The 20,416-nt window shown below is 38.3% G+C and overlaps 2 protein-coding genes across 4 annotated transcripts; both read right to left on the bottom strand.

The window, feature by feature from the left end:
• Positions 1–1,705: 1,705 nt before the first annotated feature.
• On the bottom strand, positions 1,706–5,402 carry LOC121890974 (erythroblast NAD(P)(+)--arginine ADP-ribosyltransferase-like). The gene is made up of 3 exons (XM_042403649.1): positions 4,996–5,402; positions 4,722–4,806; positions 1,706–3,286 (listed from the first exon to the last, which is right to left on the bottom strand). The coding sequence occupies exons 2-3, from the start codon at positions 4,794–4,796 to the stop codon at positions 2,576–2,578; spliced, it is 786 nt and encodes a 261-aa protein (XP_042259583.1). The 5' UTR covers positions 4,797–4,806; positions 4,996–5,402; the 3' UTR covers positions 1,706–2,575.
• Positions 5,403–11,048: 5,646 nt separating this feature from the next.
• Positions 11,049–19,544, bottom strand: ing3 (inhibitor of growth family, member 3). Of its 3 annotated transcripts, none has more exons than XM_042403733.1 (12): positions 19,401–19,543; positions 19,196–19,267; positions 17,376–17,476; positions 17,226–17,291; positions 16,409–16,505; positions 16,237–16,308; positions 15,887–16,006; positions 15,444–15,607; positions 15,161–15,351; positions 13,909–14,101; positions 13,785–13,823; positions 11,049–12,981 (listed from the first exon to the last, which is right to left on the bottom strand). In XM_042403733.1, the coding sequence occupies exons 1-12, from the start codon at positions 19,426–19,428 to the stop codon at positions 12,865–12,867; spliced, it is 1,260 nt and encodes a 419-aa protein (XP_042259667.1). In that variant the 5' UTR covers positions 19,429–19,543; the 3' UTR covers positions 11,049–12,864. The 3 variants fall into 3 exon arrangements, with proteins under 3 accessions (XP_042259667.1, XP_042259668.1, XP_042259669.1); XM_042403734.1 differs by having other exon boundaries at positions 15,890–16,006; positions 19,401–19,542; XM_042403735.1 differs by lacking the exon at positions 19,196–19,267 and having other exon boundaries at positions 19,401–19,544.
• Between the last annotated feature and the right edge of the window lie 872 nt (positions 19,545–20,416).

The raw sequence follows: 20,416 nt of genomic DNA, 5'->3' as shown, positions 1-20,416 counted from the left end.
TGAAACAGTGATAATTTGGTATATTATGTGTATAAGCAGGTAACCCTCTCCATGAAGAACATCTTCTCTTCCACTGTCCAATTCCTCTTTCAACTACACCCCAAGTTAACTTGTGTTCTCTACATGAAGGTAAATACAGCGTAACAATAGAAACATATATTGTTCAGGTGCATCCTCCTCTCTCAAATATCAGGCTGTAGCTCTGCTGTTATTTGAAGGAGCCTCAATAAAAAATAAGCCTATAAAATATTTGAGCTGTTGTAATGAAGTTGAGATATCCTTCATTATGCAGCTGACATGATTGTGTGTAAATCAAAGTTTTAGTGGGCTGTAACTGAGGACCCTCGTCATGCTCATTATCTTTATGACGTGTATTAAGCCAGATCAAAGTTTCATTCCATCATCGTCTGTTATGACAGAATTGTCATTGTTGCACAGCTGCATTTTCTCCGTTACCATAAAGTGTAATATTGTGAGGACGTTCTGTATTTATTTAAATGATGTTCTGTAGAAACATCATGTGTTCTCCTCTGCATCACACACAAAGTCAGTCTCAGATATTATTCTATTTTTGCCCAAACAATCTTTTAATAAGCTCTCTGTTATCAAGTGTTATTGTTTATTAATAATTAATCAATTATCAGGTCGTCCCTGATTTGTAATTTCCTTTTTCTTTGGTAACTTAGTATTTCATGTAATTTATTTTGTTATTGTAAAATGTTAAAAACACAAACGTTAGCAGCTCTACTCTGGATGATATTTCATGTGTTAGTGAATGAAATATTGATTGTGGTTGTAATGTATTCTTGTGGACAGCAGCAGGTAGTTTGTTGGTTTGGACAGCAGATGGTGCTGCTGCATCAATAGTGTGTTTTAGTCTCACAGGGAGACAAGCTGGGCTCAAACCTGTGACATGGACACAACTCCAATAAATTTACATGAATATCAGCTGTGAAACAGGAAGCTTTGACATTTTATGAACCTCTTCTAATCTAAAAGTAGGTTGTTAAACTGCTGCAGCAGCTGGATTAGATTCAGTGTTGAAGTAAAACACCAAACCGTCATCTTGTTTTCTTTATTTCCACTGGTCCATTTACTCAAGTACTGTACTTTACTACAATCATCAGGTACTTGTACTTAACCTGAGTACACACATTTTAATAATACTTTATACTTTTTACTCCACCACATTTATTTAAGTTATTTTTACTTTTCTGATGTATTTGTTTGTAAGAACAGTAAAACTATATTTTTTTACAACCTTTAACTGTTGTATAATAATATATTCAGTGATTATCACTCAAGATTTGTACATTTTTATTGGCGACGGTGTACTTTTTCTTGTCGTTTGGGTTCTTGGTGGCTTTATACCTTGTTAAATTGACAGAATAATGAGTTGTACCTATAGCTGAGTTTGTGCTGATAACAAGAATACAAACATGCTAAACAAAGACAAAACTTGCAAGAGGATGCAAAGAAAGTCTCAAATGAACCAAAATGAAACTGATCTCCAAAGAGTTGAAACACAGAAATAAAGACTAATAAAATTAAATAAGAAGTGTAATTTCACGTTTTTTCTCTCATGTGTAATCCCACAATAGTCTGTGCTTAAACATCCAAACAACATTATTATACTGAACTTCAAGTGTTAATACGATGCATCCAAATATCTGGAAATAAAACATTATTATACTGAACTTCACATATTAATATGATGCATCCAAACATCTGGAAATACAACATTACTATACTGAATTTCACATATTAATATGATGTTTCTCTAATATCTTAGAATTTACATGTCAGGAAACAGCTGTCAGCAGTTCAAACAGGAGCAGTTTGTGTTTGTTGGGAGGAGATGATGAAAACATACAGAACAGAAAAATAATCTCACAGTTTACATCATGAAGCCTTTTATTTCCATCTGATGCGTCTGAGCTGCTGCAGTCAGTCTGCAGGACGTCAAACAGCTGCTGGAAACTTTCCATCAACATCAACATGACTGAATGAGTTTCTGACTGTTTGTGTTTGTTTATTTGTTGTTGACGCTGCACACGTGTTAACATTCTTTATTTGGTCAGTTATGAGAATATTGAGTAGAATCAGAATCAACTTTATTGTCATTGTTCAAATCAACATTACAGTGCTGATAAAAAGTGACAAACAAAAATATTTCAAATAAAATTACAAATGAAAACAACAATAATAGTTTTTAAAAGAGAGAAACAGTATTGCTCAGAGGCTTTTGGACAATAAATGACGTTGAAACAGACCAGAAACACTGTTAGAGACAGTCAGTGTTCATGTCTGTGTTGGTAGTTTATCATTCATCATTTTTATTATATCACACATGTGTTGATTCCATACAGAGACATACAGTCTGCTGCACATAGAAATCAATGTCAAACAGCACAGATGCTCCTACATCTGATACTGTACACAGTAATAGATGATGTTGTGATGCACGATGATTGACTTCAGTACAGAATGTTTGGCTGTGTTGTATCGATTTATAGATTTATTTATTGATGATATAAGTTTAAAGAACAAGACTCATTTTCTTGCATTTTCCCCATCATTTGGAGAAAATGCTGCTCTCTAATCTGGGTGCAGCTTTGCAGTTTAGGTTACTCTTATATACTGAACTCCTCAAAGTAAAGACCTTCTCACAATCACTCAGATCTGGAAATTTACCCCGACCGTTAATAATTTTGGTTATTTTGAATCTTTCATAGGGGGGAATAAGCACCTCTTCCTCATTTGGATAATTTGAATGATGCTTCACATAAGCTCCAAAACAGGTCATAATTTGAAAGCAGGTCTTGCTACCGAACTGTTTAAGGTCTGTTCTGAGAGAGCTGGAGGCAAACGCACCAAACCTAATTATGCTGTTAACATTGCCAGTGAATGCAGCCCTGCTTCTTCGATAACTAATGTAACAGTGTTTGTTATTCAGCTTTTGTATGGCAGTAGTCAGCCAGAAATGTAAAGAATGGAATCGGAAGGAGCTGCCATAGATGCTCCTACTGGTCCGGACTGCTTTATTGAATTCTGCATAAATGTCGTTGGATGTATAGACACAGATTGCCTGCCGCTGGTTTTTGGTGAGATCCTGTGAGTATTTGTTTGAACATTTTTCTGCATTTTCCCAGGCAATTTTAAATGTTCCCACAAACTCTTTTCTGAAATATTCTTTCTTGACCCTCCTCTCCATTTTCTCGGTGCAGCCATTGTACATGTCATCAACAGCATCAGGAACCATGTTCAGTGGAATGGAGCTGGGGGCCTGGAGGGCAGAAGGAGGAAGGAACAGCTAATGTTACACAACAAAGCTTTTATGATTTATTCAAACCAACTTCTAGAAATGACACTTATATAAACTGCAACAGTAAATACAGGTTGAAGGAAACGTAATGCAGTCTGAATGATGTTTTCTGTCGACGTGATGAGAAAACGTTGACTGATGTGTTTCATTAGTTTGATCTTCAGTCTAATATCTGCTGGTAGTAACTCCAGCAGTATGAAACGTTTGCTTGTGTTCAGACTCTGGCAGCTCTTGGTTCAGGTCAGAGAAAGATCACAGTCTCTGTTTAATACACAAGAAAGTTTATTCATATTAAACTGAAACCAGCATATTTCACTAACCTGAACACACACAAAACTCCTCTGACCTCTGACCTTCCACTGCAGTCAGATACACACATGTAGCTTCACTCATTAACCGGCGGCGCAGTGGTGGATAAAAGGTTGGATAAACACTATATTACCTCACAGCTGTGAGGGCCTGATGGATGATAGATGGACCAATCAGTCTCTTTCTTAAAAACACATCTGGATTCACACACTGTCTACATGCTCTTCATTACAGACCCATGTTTGGAATATAGTGAAAGAAGAAAACTGACTTATGAGGAATTCATCTGTTTAAACTTGATTAAAAATCTGCATTTTGTGTTTCATTATAATGAAACTCTTTGCTGTTTACAACAAATACTGAGGTCACCAGCTGTTTAACTGGTTAAGCCATTCAGATCCCCCGACCAGTCCAGCGGACTGAACTTTTCTAGATTTCTATGATTACTGTCATCTGATTCCACAAACTTATTTGTCTGGATGTCTAGAAGCCAATCACAGTGTTCCACATCATGTACAGTGGACTGCAGTAGAGCCACACCCTCTTTTTCAGCCAGTATGGCCGACCGTGAGGCGAGGAGGAAGCATAATAATTTTAATCTATTAATCATATTGCTAAATTACATAATTGGTGTTTAAACTGTGTTTAAAGTAAATATGAGAATGAATGTTTGTTAAAATAATACAAAATATATATGCAATGAGTTAATATTCATGAAAAATAAATCAACACATGTTTTTTGTTGTAAAAAGGTCTCTTAAGACGTTTTATTGTCATTTTTACTATTAGTTAGTTTCTCATGGTCAGATTCTCCGTCCATTGGTATGAACAGAAAAAAATAAGATATAACAAAGTATTTTAATCTTTTTTATTGCTAATGATTTATGAAAGCATTTAGAGTAGAGGTCCAGCATTACAGCATTTTTTGTGTTTGGAACATAATGGGGTTCTGAACCGGAGACTGGGTCGCAACCACCAGTCACTCAGTGGTACTGAGCCAAGAATCAACCTGACTCCATGGAGTCAAACAAGAAAGTAAATGTCCCTCAATGTGTAATTTGATCTTTTTTCAGAATATGGTACTCACCTTCCATTGACCCGCAGGCATCATCCAGCAAGGGACCAGAAGTACTGCAGCAAAGATCAGCAGGTGAGCCTTCATCTCTGCAGCTCTACAATGTTAACATGCACACATGAAGAAGTCTGACATGCACAACAGCCTGCAGTCTGCTGCTTGCTGTATTACACATATATAGAAAACTTTGCTACAATAACTGTTCAAACAAACATTAAAACATTTAAAAAAGCATGATGATGATGATGATGATGATGATGATGATGATGATGGAAGATCAACTCACCAGTCTGATGTGAAGTTGAGCAGTAAGTGAAGCGCTGAGTCAAAAGGTTTGGTTGGACAACAGGTCCTTAATGTTTCTACAGGACTCATGATCATCTTTTTATACACATCACACACACACACACACACACACACACACACACACACACACACACACACACACACATACAAGGATGTAAATTTGGTTTGAGAAGGGGCGGGTCCACAAAAAAAATCATCATGCCAAGTCATTGTGCTAAATTAATTTAGCATGATGAGTTTCTGGGTTTTACTTATTTTGTGACTTTCATACAGATTTCAATCAAAACTACAGTTGTCCTTTTTCACCTAAACAAGGAAAACTATACACAATAAATACACATTAGAGCTGTTTTAAGATGTTTTTAAAATGATTTATAGATAGATAGATAAATAGATAGTTATGACTTTATTGATCCCCGAAGGGAAATTCAATTCAATTATATACAAGTTCCAGGATGTAACTGCCAGAAATAATCATGAAAAAAGTGTGAAATATGGAAGAAATTGTAAACCTATATTATATTCAACATCAATAACATGTATTCCTCATATTTCCCTCTCAGCTGTGGCTAAAGGCAGGGATTCCCAGTTTCACCAGTAATATTTGTAGCAGCTATGGAGCCATGGATCTCCAGAAAGGTTCATTTAAATATCATGAACATGGAAATGTTTAATTATATGCAGATGATTTCATCTTATACATTTAAACTCCATAAAGTCAGAACGTTCAGTACGTTGGTGTGGCAATCCACCTCTTGCACTTGACTTAAATGAAGAAAGAAACAGTTTCTCAACACAGTATTGTCACACTTTCTTTAATGCTCAGAGCAGCTCCACTCTCGCCTCTCAGACAAGAATCATAATGAAAATAAAGTTTGACTTTGCTTTTAGGGGAAATATAGACCTATAACAATAATAATAAGGTAACAGAGGTAGAAGTACAACATGTACTAAAATTCTACTTCATGTGTGGAAAACAAGAGGAAGAAAGTGGAGGCTGAGGTCAGAACAGCATCTTCCTCTCTGTGACTAAAGAGCAGAAACTTCATCTGGAAACTCAAAGACAACCTTTAGTTGAAGTGTCAGATGGAATAATTTAACTGTATCGTTCATCTTTTTACATTTGAAGAACTCTGAATCCTGCTTGATGAGCTTTATTAAATACAAATTAAAAAACACATTAATAAATTCCTCCATATTGATGGTCTTTAAATTATATACGTGATTCTCTTTGTCTCTGCATTCTGGTGAGGTTGAATTTGGGAAGATGACTTTTTCCAGTCTTGTCTGACCAATCCTTGATGTTCATCCTTTGTGAAGTTTATTTGAAATTATTATTATTATCCACAAGTTGTTTACATCTGTGGAAATAAAATGTCAAAAGAAAAAGGTAAATAAATGAGTATGTTCCTCTGGTAATAAGGATACTTAGGACATAATTAAATGTTGTAATTTAAGATTTATTTTTAAAGAAGGAGCAAGATGCATTTTGACGGCAGGAAAAAGGTTTTAAAACCTTTGAAAACTATTTAGAAAAGTATGAAAACAACAGAAAATACTGGAGCTTTTGTTGTCTGTGTGATAAAGTCTCAGATGATTTGAGTTGCATTTACCATGCAGGTCTTGAACAGTTGCACTGGTGAGAAGGAGATGAAATAATTATTAAATCCATATCTGTATAATTGACATGTTTCTATGAACAAAGGATCAGATGAGGACTGTACATGTGATGTGAAAGGTTGCACGTAGTGATGAACCCACAGTAAATTATTAGCAGACTCTGCAGTTCCCCTCAGCTCCAATCAGCCTTTTACACTGTTTGAACTCATTGTTTTGGTTTCACACATTTAGAGACTTGCTGGTGAATAAAGTGGAACAGCTAAAGAGATTCATATTTGTAGACATGGACAAAGACACCACTCCACACTGAAGCTAATTAAATGTGTGTAATTAATTAAACACAGTTTATCACACAGATCATCTTGGTAGCTTCATGTAGGAGGAGATACAAATCAAAGTGTCTTTAAAGGCCAAACAACCAAGTTTCTGTTATGATTGATGTTGTTCTACAAGAATCACTTGAATGATCTGATAATCACAAACAGACCTGAAAGAGTCACAAGGACATATCATTTATTAACGGGCCTTTCTGACCATAACATGACCCTGATTGTCAGAAAACTAACAAAACAGCGTCTACCAATATTAATGCATGAAAACACATCAGGGAATTCAGTCATTCCCAGAAATAAAATGCAACAATTTCAAAAACCAACTAAATAATATTAACTGGAAGGATGTTTTACAAACCAGTGATTTAGACAACTGCTGTAACACTTTGATAAAAACACTCACAGAATAGATTGAGAAATATACACAAATCTTTAAATGCAAGCCAAGAAGAGTCTCCTCACGGTGGCTGAATGATGATATTCATCAGTGAATGAAAAAAAGAGACCTTGCACTGAAAAAGTCACTATTCACCAAATTGAGTATGTACTTCCTTATTTTTAAGGGTCTGAGAAATATGGCAGTTAGAGAACTGTGCAAGGCAAAAACCACATACTTTACACAACGGATTCCAATCTGAATGAAATAGCACTTCTCCCTGGAAACACCTAAACAGTCTTACTAAACTTAAGCCCAGACAACGAAATTCAATAACGGAGCTGGAAGTAAATGGAGTGATTAGCAAATTAATTTTATAATCATTTCATTCAATCAGCGGAGGAGCTTGCTGAAAATTTTGAACCAGCAAAATTACCACAAGTTATCATTACCACAGATTCATCACAATCACAATTACTTAATAAATTAAGTAATAAAAAGGCAAAGGATCTGTTTGGGTTGGATACTGCACAGCTCCACCCTGATCAAACCTAAAACGCATGTGTATGTGATGTGCCATTGTGTGTAGTTTTGTATTTTGTATAATGTGTTCTGTGTGTTTTTTGCTTTGTACTGTTTGTTATTGTGCTGTTATATGTTTTAATTTTAAGGGAATGCAGATGAAAATGAGCTATAAGCTCACTCTGGTGCAGTACATCAAGTGTGAACATTTATGTGTAACAACTCTATTCTAGCTGTTTTTATCTGGTTGACCACTTTGAAAGTAATGAACTTATTTATCCTAAACAGTTCAGATTTAGATCAGGGTACTCAGTGTAAATGGCTGCAACTGCTACTTCACTGGTTAGGGGTTAGGGGTCATCAAGAGCTCACTAGACGAGGGTACTGTAGTGGGAGCAGTGTTTTTAGACTTCGAAAAGACTTTTGACACTGTGAACCATGACATACTTCTGAACAACCTAAACACCTTCAATTTTTTAGAGCAAGCAACTGTCTGGTTTGTATCATATGTCGAATGTAGAGAGCAATGTGTTAAAATCAGTGCAAAACTATGAATCCCCCCGACAATCCAGAACGGGTTTCCACAAGGCTCAATCTTCAATCTGCTTTTCAGCTTATACATAAATGATTTACAAACATGCTGTAACAGAGGTATGCTGATGACACAATCATTTATGTATCAGCTAAAACCCTCCTGTAGCCACAGAGTTATTAACAAACAAAACGGAGGGTGTATAAGTAAGTGTAAAATCAAAATAGATCAAGAGGAAATGACACCAGTGATTTTAAATTTTTAGGTGTCATTTTGGACTCAAATTTGATGAACATGTTAAAAAGATATGCAACAGCAAAGACAAATCTGAACTGTTTTATAATGATAAGACATTACATACCCCTTAAGACAGCTCAACTGTTTATGCATGCCATCATATTTTCACATTTATCCTATTGTGTTACTGTATGGAGCCTGGCTTCACAGTCAACTGTCAAACCTGTTACATCACTATACAAACAAGCAACAAGCAACAAACAATGGTAATAGCACCGTAAGATGTGCAGCATTTACAATCTGCCCCTTTTTAAAGTCTTATTCAAAAAAGATTTTGCGCTCATGATATGACGGCACAATTTGCCATGTTTTGTGTCTGATTGAGTGAGCAGAGCTGTTTCCAGTGTTTCAGGCTTTTCTCCACATTTCAGCACACAGATTGGTTCATAATGTAAACTGCAGAGAGCTCAAAAGCCTCGGATTGTGTGTCTTTAATTAACAGAGGTGTCAAACACACAGAGCTCTCCGCAATCACAAACCGACTGTCATGTATTTGCTTCTTTTACTTCTCTAGTATTTCACATCTATAATATGATCTACTGAAATGTCAAATATCAAAATACAGCGATTAATGTGACTCAGGCAGGTCTGAAACATGTTAGATAAATGTCTGAATGTCACTGAATGTATCCGGGATGTTACAGAAACATCAGTACTGATGTTCTGTTTGGTTCCCACAGCTGTCTGCAGCACAGAAGCTGAAACGATAAGTGCGTCTCCAAACTGAGAAAGAGGCTTTTTGCGCATTTACGCACACAGCACAGCAGCGGTGACTTCATTAACACCAGATAGGTCAGGATCTGACGGTAATTAATGTTCTGTGTTCTGCTGCTGCACATCTTTACAGGTTTATGACTGAAGATTTCACCCTTAATATCATTCAGTATCAATTCAATATCATTCAAGCTTTGAAGATAGAGAGAGAGAGAGAGAGAGTGAGAGAGAGAGAGAGAGAGAGAGAGAGAGAGAGAGAGGAGTGAGTGTGTGCCAGTGTTGTAGTCGAGTCACTAAGTCTCGGGTCTGAGTCGAGTCTCGAGTCCGAGTCATTCAGGTTGAGTCTGAGTCGGGTTCCTAGATGGACTCTAGTGCTCCACTCTGACACGGTCAAAGAGCCGACATACAAATAAAAAAGTTTACATTAAACAAAAATGACACAGCTGTGATTTCATATTAATATTAATGATACACTGATTGCAATTTTATTGGATTTTTGACAATTCTTCAGTCCAGCAGCGTCTTGTCAGGAAACTCAGATCCATCTCAGATTATATCAGATAAAGTGTGTGTGTGTGTGGACTGAGTTTACTGAATATTTAACCATGAGTCCTGAGCTGGTTTCACACAGATACACTTTGACTGTGGTTTAGATCTAATACTCATCAGTCTAGTTCCTGCTTGTTTGTATCAGTGTGAGTCACTCTGAGCATTAAAGACAGTGTGGAAATACTGAACTGAGAAACTGCTTCTTTCCTCATTGAAATCAAGTGCAAGAGGTGAATCGCAACGACAACATACTGAACATACTGACTATGGAGTTTAAATGTATAAGAGGAGATCATCTGCATATAATTTGACTGTCTGGAGATCCACGGCTCCATAGCTGCTACAAATACTACTGAGAGTAAAGAGGGAAATATGAGGAATAGATGGAATATAATACAAGTCTAAAATGTTTCCATCCATCTGGGTTTTTGCTCTTTCAGCCCTTCGGTACCCATCTGATGCCTGAGGAGACCACAGGGGCAGCCAGACTCCTTCCCTGCTGGTGTCCACCCATTTACCCATTTTATTTTAATTTCCTCTGTGCAGATGAACCTGCAGACCAGAACCTGCATCAGATTATATTCAGGTGGAGTTCATGAGGAGGTGTTTTCTCTCCCTGCAATTATTATCATTCCAGTTGTTGCTGCTGATGTGTTTTTATTTGAAAATGTGCAGCATGTTTGAGATTACTTTCATTCTCAATTAATCTGGTGTTTAATTTCACAATTAATAGTTTTGTTCATAAAATGACAGAAAAGACGACGTCATCAAACGTCTCAAAGATCTTCAGTTTGTTCAGTTGTCATAGAAACTAAAGAAACCAGAAAATATTCACATTTAAGACGCTGAAATCAGAGAATTTGGACTCAAAACAATTAATCAATTATCAAAATAATTGGAAATTAATTTTCTGTCAGTAAATGATGAATCATTGCAGCTCTAAACTGTTGACAAAGTGTTTCTTCAGAATTGAATAAAGACGCGTTTTTAAGGAAAACAAACGTTTAAATTTGAATTTCTGCACTTTATTGAAGTGTTTTACCTCATCGCTCCTCATCTTCTCATTTATGTAAATAAATAAACTCAACAGATACCAAAACATCTTTTTATTCAGACTGAAACAAACAGTCAGGCTTCAGCTGTGACTTTGTTCAGATTCTGTACATTCTGAATCATTTCCAGGTTTAACTGTAACATCGACTCATCAGGTTCAAACGTCTCAATAAATCACACGAGGAGGAGAATCAGTCCAGCAGCGTCTTCTTGTCAGGAAACTCAGATCCATCTCAGATTATTGGTCAAAACACTGAGTTAAAATATTCTCAGATTAAAACACAAAACTTCAAGAAAAAAAAAAAAGTCAGATTTCTGAGTTTAAAAACTTAATTTGGACATTAAAGACGAAGAAAAACCTCGTCACAGGAGACGGTGGAAAAAAGTTTCTGACAGTTTACACGTAAAATCAAGTCAGACTCATCAAATCTCAAACAAACACCAGATTCTCTCTTCAAGTCAGAATTCTGAGAGAAAGTTTGACTTCAAAACAAAATCTGATGAAATAAAGTCGAGATTCTTCGAGTCAGACTCATGAGAGGAAATAACGTCTGAAATCTGTTAATAAAGACAAAACGTAATAAAAACGTCGGGATTATCAGACGTCATCTTGAGGTTTAAAGTCTTTTTCTACTTCTGTTGTTACAACGTTTGATTTGATCAAATAAAGTCAGGATTCTTACATCAAGTCTGATTTTTGATCAAAATATGTCAAAGTCAGAAACTTTAGGGGAGAAAAAATGTGTTTTAGACACGAAGATGATTCTATTCTGTTATTCTATCGATTATCTCACAAACAGAAACGAGGAAATCTGAAAAAAAGTGAATTCTGACAATTTTGAAACGTCTAATTTCTGTAAATAAAGACAAAACTTGATCAAAGATGAATTAATATATATGACTGAAAAGAAGGACCTCTGACCTCTGACCTCTGACCGACATATCAGCCAGAATTAAAACTATCTCTCTGTTTCTTTTTTAATGTTTTTTTTTTATTGAACACTGGACAGAAGTTCTGGTTTAGTTTGATCACAGATTCACAGAAAAATATGATAAAAGGTCCTTTTGTTCCTCAACTGGACACACGAAACGTTTCAGTCTGCAGATTATTTTATTTTAGGATTAAACTCCTGATTAACAGCATCAGGTCGGCAGGTTTCACTCCGTCATCCAGCACAAAAGGTTTATTTTAAAGGACGACGTCAAGTCTTCCACAAAAACGTCCCGTTGTTGTTATTTTCATCCTCCTGGTTTCAGTTTTAGTGTTTTTGTGACGTTTTCACAGGTTTTCATGACGTTATGAGAAAGAAAATAACTGAACTCTTGTAGTTTCTCCAGCTTTAAAAAGGTCGAGTATGTAACAGGACGACGATTAGAAAAAAAGTCTGAGAAGAAAGTCTGAATTCTGTCGATAAAAACAAACGTCAGGATCATTAAAGCCGGAGTTCTGAGACGGTTAAAAAACAAACAAACAAACACAGAATTCTTGTAGTTTCTCCGACTTTAAAACAGAAAAATAAAAACAAATGTGATGAAGCCGATTATTAAAGTTAATAAAGAGGAAAAAACAGAATTCTTGTAGTTTTTCGGGCTTTAAACGGTTGTTTGTTGCTTTGAGAAACGTCGGGATGAATTTCAACATCATAATAACGACAGAAAGTTTTTACGTTCAGACTTTAATCTCAGAACTCCGAGATGATTTTTCTTCGTGTGGCTTTAATCCGAAGATGGTTTCTGTTGGCACAAAAACGTTCGATCCGTCTTCTGAGCGGCGGCTGCAGGTCGACGGTCGGCTGCAGCGACGTGACGTCAGGACGAGCTGCAGACGCACGGCGGCGAACACGTGAAGAGTTTCTATTTGTGGCGGCTGCCTCTCCTCTTCATGGCCGCCGTACACTGAGGACAGTACCACTTCCCCTTCGGAGCCTCCGTCAGACCCACACAGCCGTAGTGGAACCACTCGATCGGACACTGGACACAGAAAACACGTCATTACAAACAAATCAATCATCTGGTCATTAACTGATTGGCTCTGGATCAATACGTTCAATCAACCGTCTTGATAATCAAATAATCGTTGAAGTCGTCTCGATCGAAGTTTCACGAAAGATGTTTTATACACAAAATGATTAATCGATTAAATAATCTGCAGATTAATCAATAATGGAAATAATCAGCCCTAATTAGTCTATTGATCGTTTGTCGTTTGCTGCTTTCAGTTTTTAAAAATGAACATTTGCTGTTTTATATCATTCTAATTAAAAGAAACATTAAATAAAATGTAAATAAAATGTAAATAAATGAATGATTATAAATAAAAGTTGCAGCTAATCGATAACGATTAGATTTATTATTGATTAATCTTATTGTTTTGACCACAACTTAAAAAATATTCAGTTTACTGTCAGAAACCAGAAAATATTCACATTTTTCATTAAAATGACTCCAATCGATTAATTGATTATTAAAAACAGGTGATTAGTTTTCTGTCGATCAATCGATCGTTACAACTCTAAAATCACTTCCTGTAAAAACAAACTAATCAGGCTGCAGCTGACAAATCATCCAGTATCGATTGATTGATTGATTGATTGATTGTGTCCATCATGTTTCTGATTAATTGATTAGTTTGATAAATTAAACCAAAAGATATTTAGTTAATAAAGATAAAAACAGAAACTTTTTCTTTGATAAATGTGTTAAAAGTTTAAAATAGTTGATTGATTCAGTTCCAGACATGCGATCAATACCAAACCAATAAAGCTGATACTCACGTCTGTGTTGTCACAGCCGACCATCTCGCCGTAAGAAACCTGAGAAACAATAAACCAGTTTAGATTATTGATCAGCTGATGACAGGAAGACGTTGGTCCGGTCGCCGGCGAGCCGCAGACTCACCTGGTTGCAGATGCAGTATCGCGGCTCGTTGGGGTCGTAGGTCCAGTCCACCTGGCTGTTGGCCTCCGCCTCGGGCAGCGCCGACGCCTGCTGGGAAAGCTCCTGAGCCAGCGCCGACGACGAAGAGCACGACGACAGCGAGGAGGAGGAGGAGGATGAAGACGACTGGTGGTTGGAAGACTTGATGCTGCTTCTGGGAAACAAGAAGAAGAAGAGACGAAGACGCCGTTACGACGAATAAACACGTAGACGCGTAGAGGTTCGTTACAGGTGTGAACTCATTGATCTGGACTTCATGTTATCAATAAATAATATACAGCTGTTATTGATAAATGTTTACAGATGTTATGTTTGACAGTAAAACAGCACAACAGCAGCTTCCTGGCAGGTGGAGACTCGGGTCAGGGTCTACACCAGGTTCCTGGGGGGACTGTTTAGATCAGAGAGCTGACGGACGGAGTCGGGAGAAAAAGCTTGAGCAAAACCACAAAAACAGGAACCAGCAGAATAAACTGGTGACCTGGATGCTCTGCTGGACTCTTCTGCTTCGTTGGAAGCCATGATGGCGAGACCGAACCTAACAGTGGTGCAACAGATCATAGTTGATCTGTACGGATCGCCCCCCCCCCCACGGTACGGCACGGACAGACAGCGCGTCGCTAACAGGGATTTAGAAGAGCAACGATCAAACCAGCGTCTGACGGGTCTGATGTGACGTCTGCAGGTTTGTTTACATGATGTTTGATGTGCTGCAGCTGAGCAGCTAATTAGCATCTAGCTGCTAACTGACGTTAGCGGTGAACGTTTGTTTGGCGGCTCGTTCAACAAGCTGCAGGACGAGACGTGTGTTCATGTTTCTGAGTTATCATCAAGTTCTGATGATGTGGACAGAAGCTGTTTCACTACAGAGGAAGGTTTCAGCTTTGAATAGTTTATATATTTTAAGATTTTATTGGACATCTTGAATGTTCATTTAAGACCACGAGGAAAAGTTCCTTTCTGTGTTTTACAGAATATATAAAGCAAAGTTTTATTTGCCCTCTTTTTTTTTGGTGAGTTTTGTGATTAGTGGCGCCACTAGAATCTGACACGTTTATCTCAAAGGAAACTGGCGAGGGCCACCCTCATCCCGCGTCTCCCATCGGACACCGTGTTCAAGCAGTCTGATGATGAATGAAGTTCATCACATCCCAACATGCACCTGTGCACAGATTAACAACATCACCACAGCCCCAGTGGGCGCCGGTCTTACTTGGACTTGCGTCCCCGGGAGTCGGAGGCGGTGTTGGGGGTGAGGGTCTGGGTGAGGGTGGAGGCCAGAGCGGAGGAGGAGTACCCGCTGGTGTCCCGGGACAGAGAGAACTCTCTGCTCAGCTGGAAGTCGTTGTTCTTGATGGCCTCGTAGCTCGCCTTCAGACTGGACGTCCTGCGGCCCTCCTTCATCTGCACACACACAGCACAGCTTCATTCACACTCACGTTCACGCATACTCACTGGTTCACGCTCATACATGTGTGTTTCAGTGTGTGTGTGACCTGAGCGGTGGCCTGAACGGCCTGAGCGGCAGCCATGGTGATGGCCCCGGCGCCGGCCCCGGGCCCCGCCGGCAGCGAGCTCAGGTTGTAGGACGCCAGCGGCTGAGAGGAGTTCACACTGTACACGTTGTTGTTGGAGGACGACGTGCTGTTGGTACGGCAACCTGCAGAGGACACAGCTCGCCGTTAGTAACACACACAGGCTGACAGGTGGAGGTGTGACGGTTGTGCAGGTGGAGGTGTGACGGTGCAGGTGGAGGTGTGACGGTTGTACAGGTGGAGGTGTGACGGTGCAGGTGGAGGTGTGACGGTTGTACAGGTGGAGGTGTGACGGTGCAGGTGGAGGTGTGACGGTTGTACAGGTGGAGGTGTGACGGTGCAGGTGGAGGTGTGACGGTTGTACAGGTGGAGGTGTGACGGTGCAGGTGGAGGTGTGTAACTGCTACCTGGCGTGTTCTCCTTGGAGGCGTCTGAGGTGAGCGTTGACAGCAGAGCTTCAGACTTGAACTTCTTCTCTGGAACGTGTTCGGTGGTGTGGTGCGTCGGAGCGCTGTACTTCCTCTCTGTCGGGTTAAACGAGGCTCATCGTTAATCAGAATCATTTTAACAAACGTCAGAAACAGGTTTAGTAAATGTTGATGAATGTAAATAAGCAGCTTTTCAACACTTTTTCTTCTAAATTTAATGAGTCAATAATTAACTTGTTATTACATTGTGATATTTTCTACAACACTGATCACTTCTACAGCTGCAGCTGTCGTCATGGTAACGAGTGGGATACAGTCAGACTTACTCTCAGCGGTGGTGTGTGAGTGGACGTGATGGTTGTTGATTGGCTGAGACGGACTGTCCATCTCTAAAGACCCTGAGGAGCAGAAGAAGAAGAAGAAGAAGAAGAAGAAGAAGAAGGTCAGTCATCTCTTCAGTGGATCTAAATAAAGCTTCTGTCAGTCTGACAGACTCACGTCTCTCCAGGATCTCCGTGATGCCGGCGTTGTCGGCCTCCAGCTCCATCTTAAACTTGGCCAGTTCCTGGTCCAGTTTACGCAGGTGACGATCCACCTGAGCACACAAACCAGCAGCTGTCAGGTGAGACGGCAGGACGATAACAGAACAGACGCGTCTACGGACGACTCGTTCAAACAAAAAAACCTTTTAACCGTCGTTTCCTGGATCAATAGATCAGTTAGTTGAGTCCAAGACGACGTCATCAAACGTCAAACATTCAGTTTATTGTCACAGAGACCAAAGAAACCAGAAAATATTCACATTTAACGAGCTGCAATCAGAGAATTTGATGCTTTTAACTGAATATTCTGAATGTTTTAGACGGTTGATGGAATAAAACCAGTAATCAGCTGTAGGAAACTATAACGAGCATTTATATAAATAATCCTGCCTGATGATCAGATTCATGTTTAATAAATCAGGTCTTCTGCTGCCATCTAGTGGTGTTTAGACTGAATAACACTCAAACTGATTAATAAAGGTTTTAAATGATGTTCAGACACAGTTTAGATCTCAACATGTTGTTGTTTGTTCATTTAGATCATCAGGTCACAACATCCATATTAACAGTAAACAACAGAAATCAATAAACATATAAATAAACCTCTGATCAATATCACGTCTATGTTTAGTAACTATGTTTGTTTTGATGATGCTCAATAACCTGATGGAGTGTCTGTAAATGTAAAACATCATCATCTATGTGTTGTATGTTGCCTGCTGTTCATTCAACACGTCAATCTTTATTTAAACAGACGACTGACTGTCACTCACCAGATCATAGATCTGATTGGCCAGCTGCACCTTCTCGTCTGCGTCTTCCAGAGCTTTGTAATAATCCTGAAACGAGGTGATGAACGTTTTTTTATTCATTTGATTCTGGAATAAAAACAGTTGATGCTAAAAAGATAAAGACGAACAAACCTTTTTAATAACCTCCATCTGCTCTTCTCTCCACTCCGGTTTGTTCTTCTTCGCGTTGACGAAGAACTCGATGACCTTCTGCTCCAGCTGATCGGTGGCGTCTGAAGGAAGAGACGACAAGAGACTCAACAAACAGCCCCGAAAATTAAAGATATCAGGAACCAGCAAAACTCTTTTCCTTAAAGGACCAGTTCACAGTTTATCACCTCCTTCTTAAACCAACAGTCAGTGTGTTTCTTGCTGTAATCATTCCTCCTGTTCATACTGACCATTAGAAGATCCCTTCATAATGACCTTACAATGGAAGTGATGGGGGACAAAATCCACAGTCCTCCTTCTGTGCAAAAAATGTATTTAAAGTTAATCTGAAGCTAATATGAAGCTTCAGCGTCCAAATGAGACAAATCAAGTAGATATCTTTCAACGTTACAGTCTTTTTAGTGCCAAAGTCCCTCTTTTTGTTACTATACTTCCACCTGCAGCTCAACAGGGAAACACTGTCCGAGGAAACACAAAGAGGGAATTTGATGCTAAAAAGACTGTAAATGTGTCAGATATCCACTTGATATGACTAACTCAGACTGATGAAGCTTCACACTGACTTTAAATGACTGTGTGGACACACTGTGGATTTTGGACATTTGAAGGATCTTTTCAAGACATTTTAATGTTTAACATAAAACAGTTTAATAAAAGTATGAAAGATATCAATAAGAAGCAGCAGTGATGATGATGATGATTAGAATTATTTACATCATGAAATGTGAGATAAATGTCAATTAATTTAAATGTATTTCACATTTTGTCGTTACTTCCTGGTAGTTTATAACAATCATTCCCAATAATATTACTAATCAATCATGAGCTGGATGTGGACAATCAGCAGTAAAAGAATGGATCAATTAATCAATTCAAATGAATAATTAATTGAAGCTCAGAGGTTTGGGAACAACTGAATCAGGGACATTTTATAACCAACATTTCTGACTGACTATGGCAGGATGAACTAAATATTTCAGACCTTTATGAATTAAATTTGAGATTCTGAATTTTTTTTTTTTTTCAAGAACCTAAATCAAAGCTTTTCAAGACTTTTAAAGACACTTTGCAGTACGAACAGGAGGAAAACACACTGGAAACACTGTGAACTCGTCCTTTAATGCTTCATTATTCAGACCAAAGAGGTGAACAGATCGACAGGTGATGTTAGTTAGTTAATGGTAGAAAAATATCATGTGACCCATCTGATAGTGTAGAGGCAGCGAGTTTATCATGACTGAGCTTCATATTTAAATCACTTCTCAAACATTTATCTTCTTAGAGAGGCCTTTATTTACCTGATACCACACTGTTTTATTTCCAACATCTTATCTGTTTCATTACTAGTGTTTGATTTTTTTGATTTTTGATTATTATTATTATTATCATTAATGTTATATTAGGAGTATTTCATTGTTTTATTATATTTGAATTGTCTTATTTTACAGATTAATTATAGTACTTAAATGTTTTAGCCACATAAAGCACTTTGTGACTCTGTTTTGAACGTGCTGTATAAATAAAGTTTATTATTATTGTTGTTTCTAATGAAGTCACAGGATGTGACAGAATTTGCTGTAACACCGGTGTTCAGCACAGAAATGTTCCTGTCAGAAGTGAGTTCCTTCAGTTGTTGCTGTTAGCCTGAATAAACGAGTCTGATGATTAATAATGTTGCTATAATGTTGAAATGAAACGTTTCTGAGCTGTTTACGGTGCATTAACGTTAACTCCCGTGTGTCCCCGGTGTGTTTACACCGGAGTGAGCCGCCGGTACGTACTCTGCACCTGCAGGTCCATCTCCCGCATTTCCGTGAACCTGTCGCGGAGGTCCATGGGAAGCTGCTCGATCACTGCCAGAGAAGAAGAAGTGGTTAGCACGGCTAGGCTAACGGCCGGAGCCGCGCGGACCGCCACATAACACACACTTAACGCACAAAACGCGTCAGAAACGCCACTGACGCTCAGTTGGAGCCGCATACTCACTCTCCAGATAATCCTCCAGGTACAACATCGCGGCGACTTCGACGTTTTCTGCGTTTTATGAAGCGAATCTCTGCTTTCAATATGGCGCCGCCAGCCGCTGTCTCTCCCAGAAAAAAATACCCCGAAACACTGAGGTCAGAGAACGTGACGCAAACGGCTTCTCTGCGCTCTGATAGGCTGAAACCCAAGTGGGCGTTGATTAGCGTTCTCAGAACAGATGCCTTATGGGAGTTGTAGTTCAATACGTGTGTAGCTCGTTTCTCGTATAAAAATATCTCTAAATCGGTTCCCAAATGATTTTATTGAATTTATTTATGTGATAGCGTAAAACTGCGTCCCTAAGAAATGATTACATATTAGTTATTATGACAATTCTACATTCAACACAAAAAAATAGGCTAAACTAAGCTAAGAAACCCATTCATATATTAGTCTGTGAAATAGAGAAAATAGAAAATGTCTATAATCTCTATATACTTTTTTTAAACTTTATTTACAAAATGGAACTTACAACAGGTTTACCATTCCAACAATAGCAACAAGGCAACGTATGCTTGAGGTGGTGCACTGATCATAATACATCAATAAAGAAAGAAAAAGCAACAGAATGAAATTGGAAAATTACAAATCAAATTCATTCCATAAGGGTCGAGTTTATGCAGTATTATAGTGTGTGTTTATAAAGACTTTATCATAACTGAAATGATTCAACTCCACGCTGATGATTTTCATCCTGTATGTTTACAAAACCTTTTCACCGTTGTTCCCTGATAAACTGCATTTATGAACACACCACAAATGAAAAAGTCCTTGTTGTAGACACGATTACATCTGATCTGGAAAACCTCACTGATCCTTTAACAGCTGATTTGGAAACATTTTCAGATTCATCAAAGACTTTTTTTAATCTGAAGTGAAGTGAAAAATGTTCAGTCTGCTGCACAATGAAACACACCGAGGAAGAAGCCTGACATTAAACATCACATCATCAAAGACCAGAGGAGCTTTAACGATGA

This window comes from Thunnus maccoyii, chromosome 23, assembly GCF_910596095.1.
Source record: "Thunnus maccoyii chromosome 23, fThuMac1.1, whole genome shotgun sequence".
Lineage (NCBI taxonomy): Eukaryota > Metazoa > Chordata > Actinopteri > Scombriformes > Scombridae > Thunnus > Thunnus maccoyii.
Note: the sequence above shows the minus strand (reverse complement) of the source record. Positions and strands in the feature narration are given on the sequence as shown.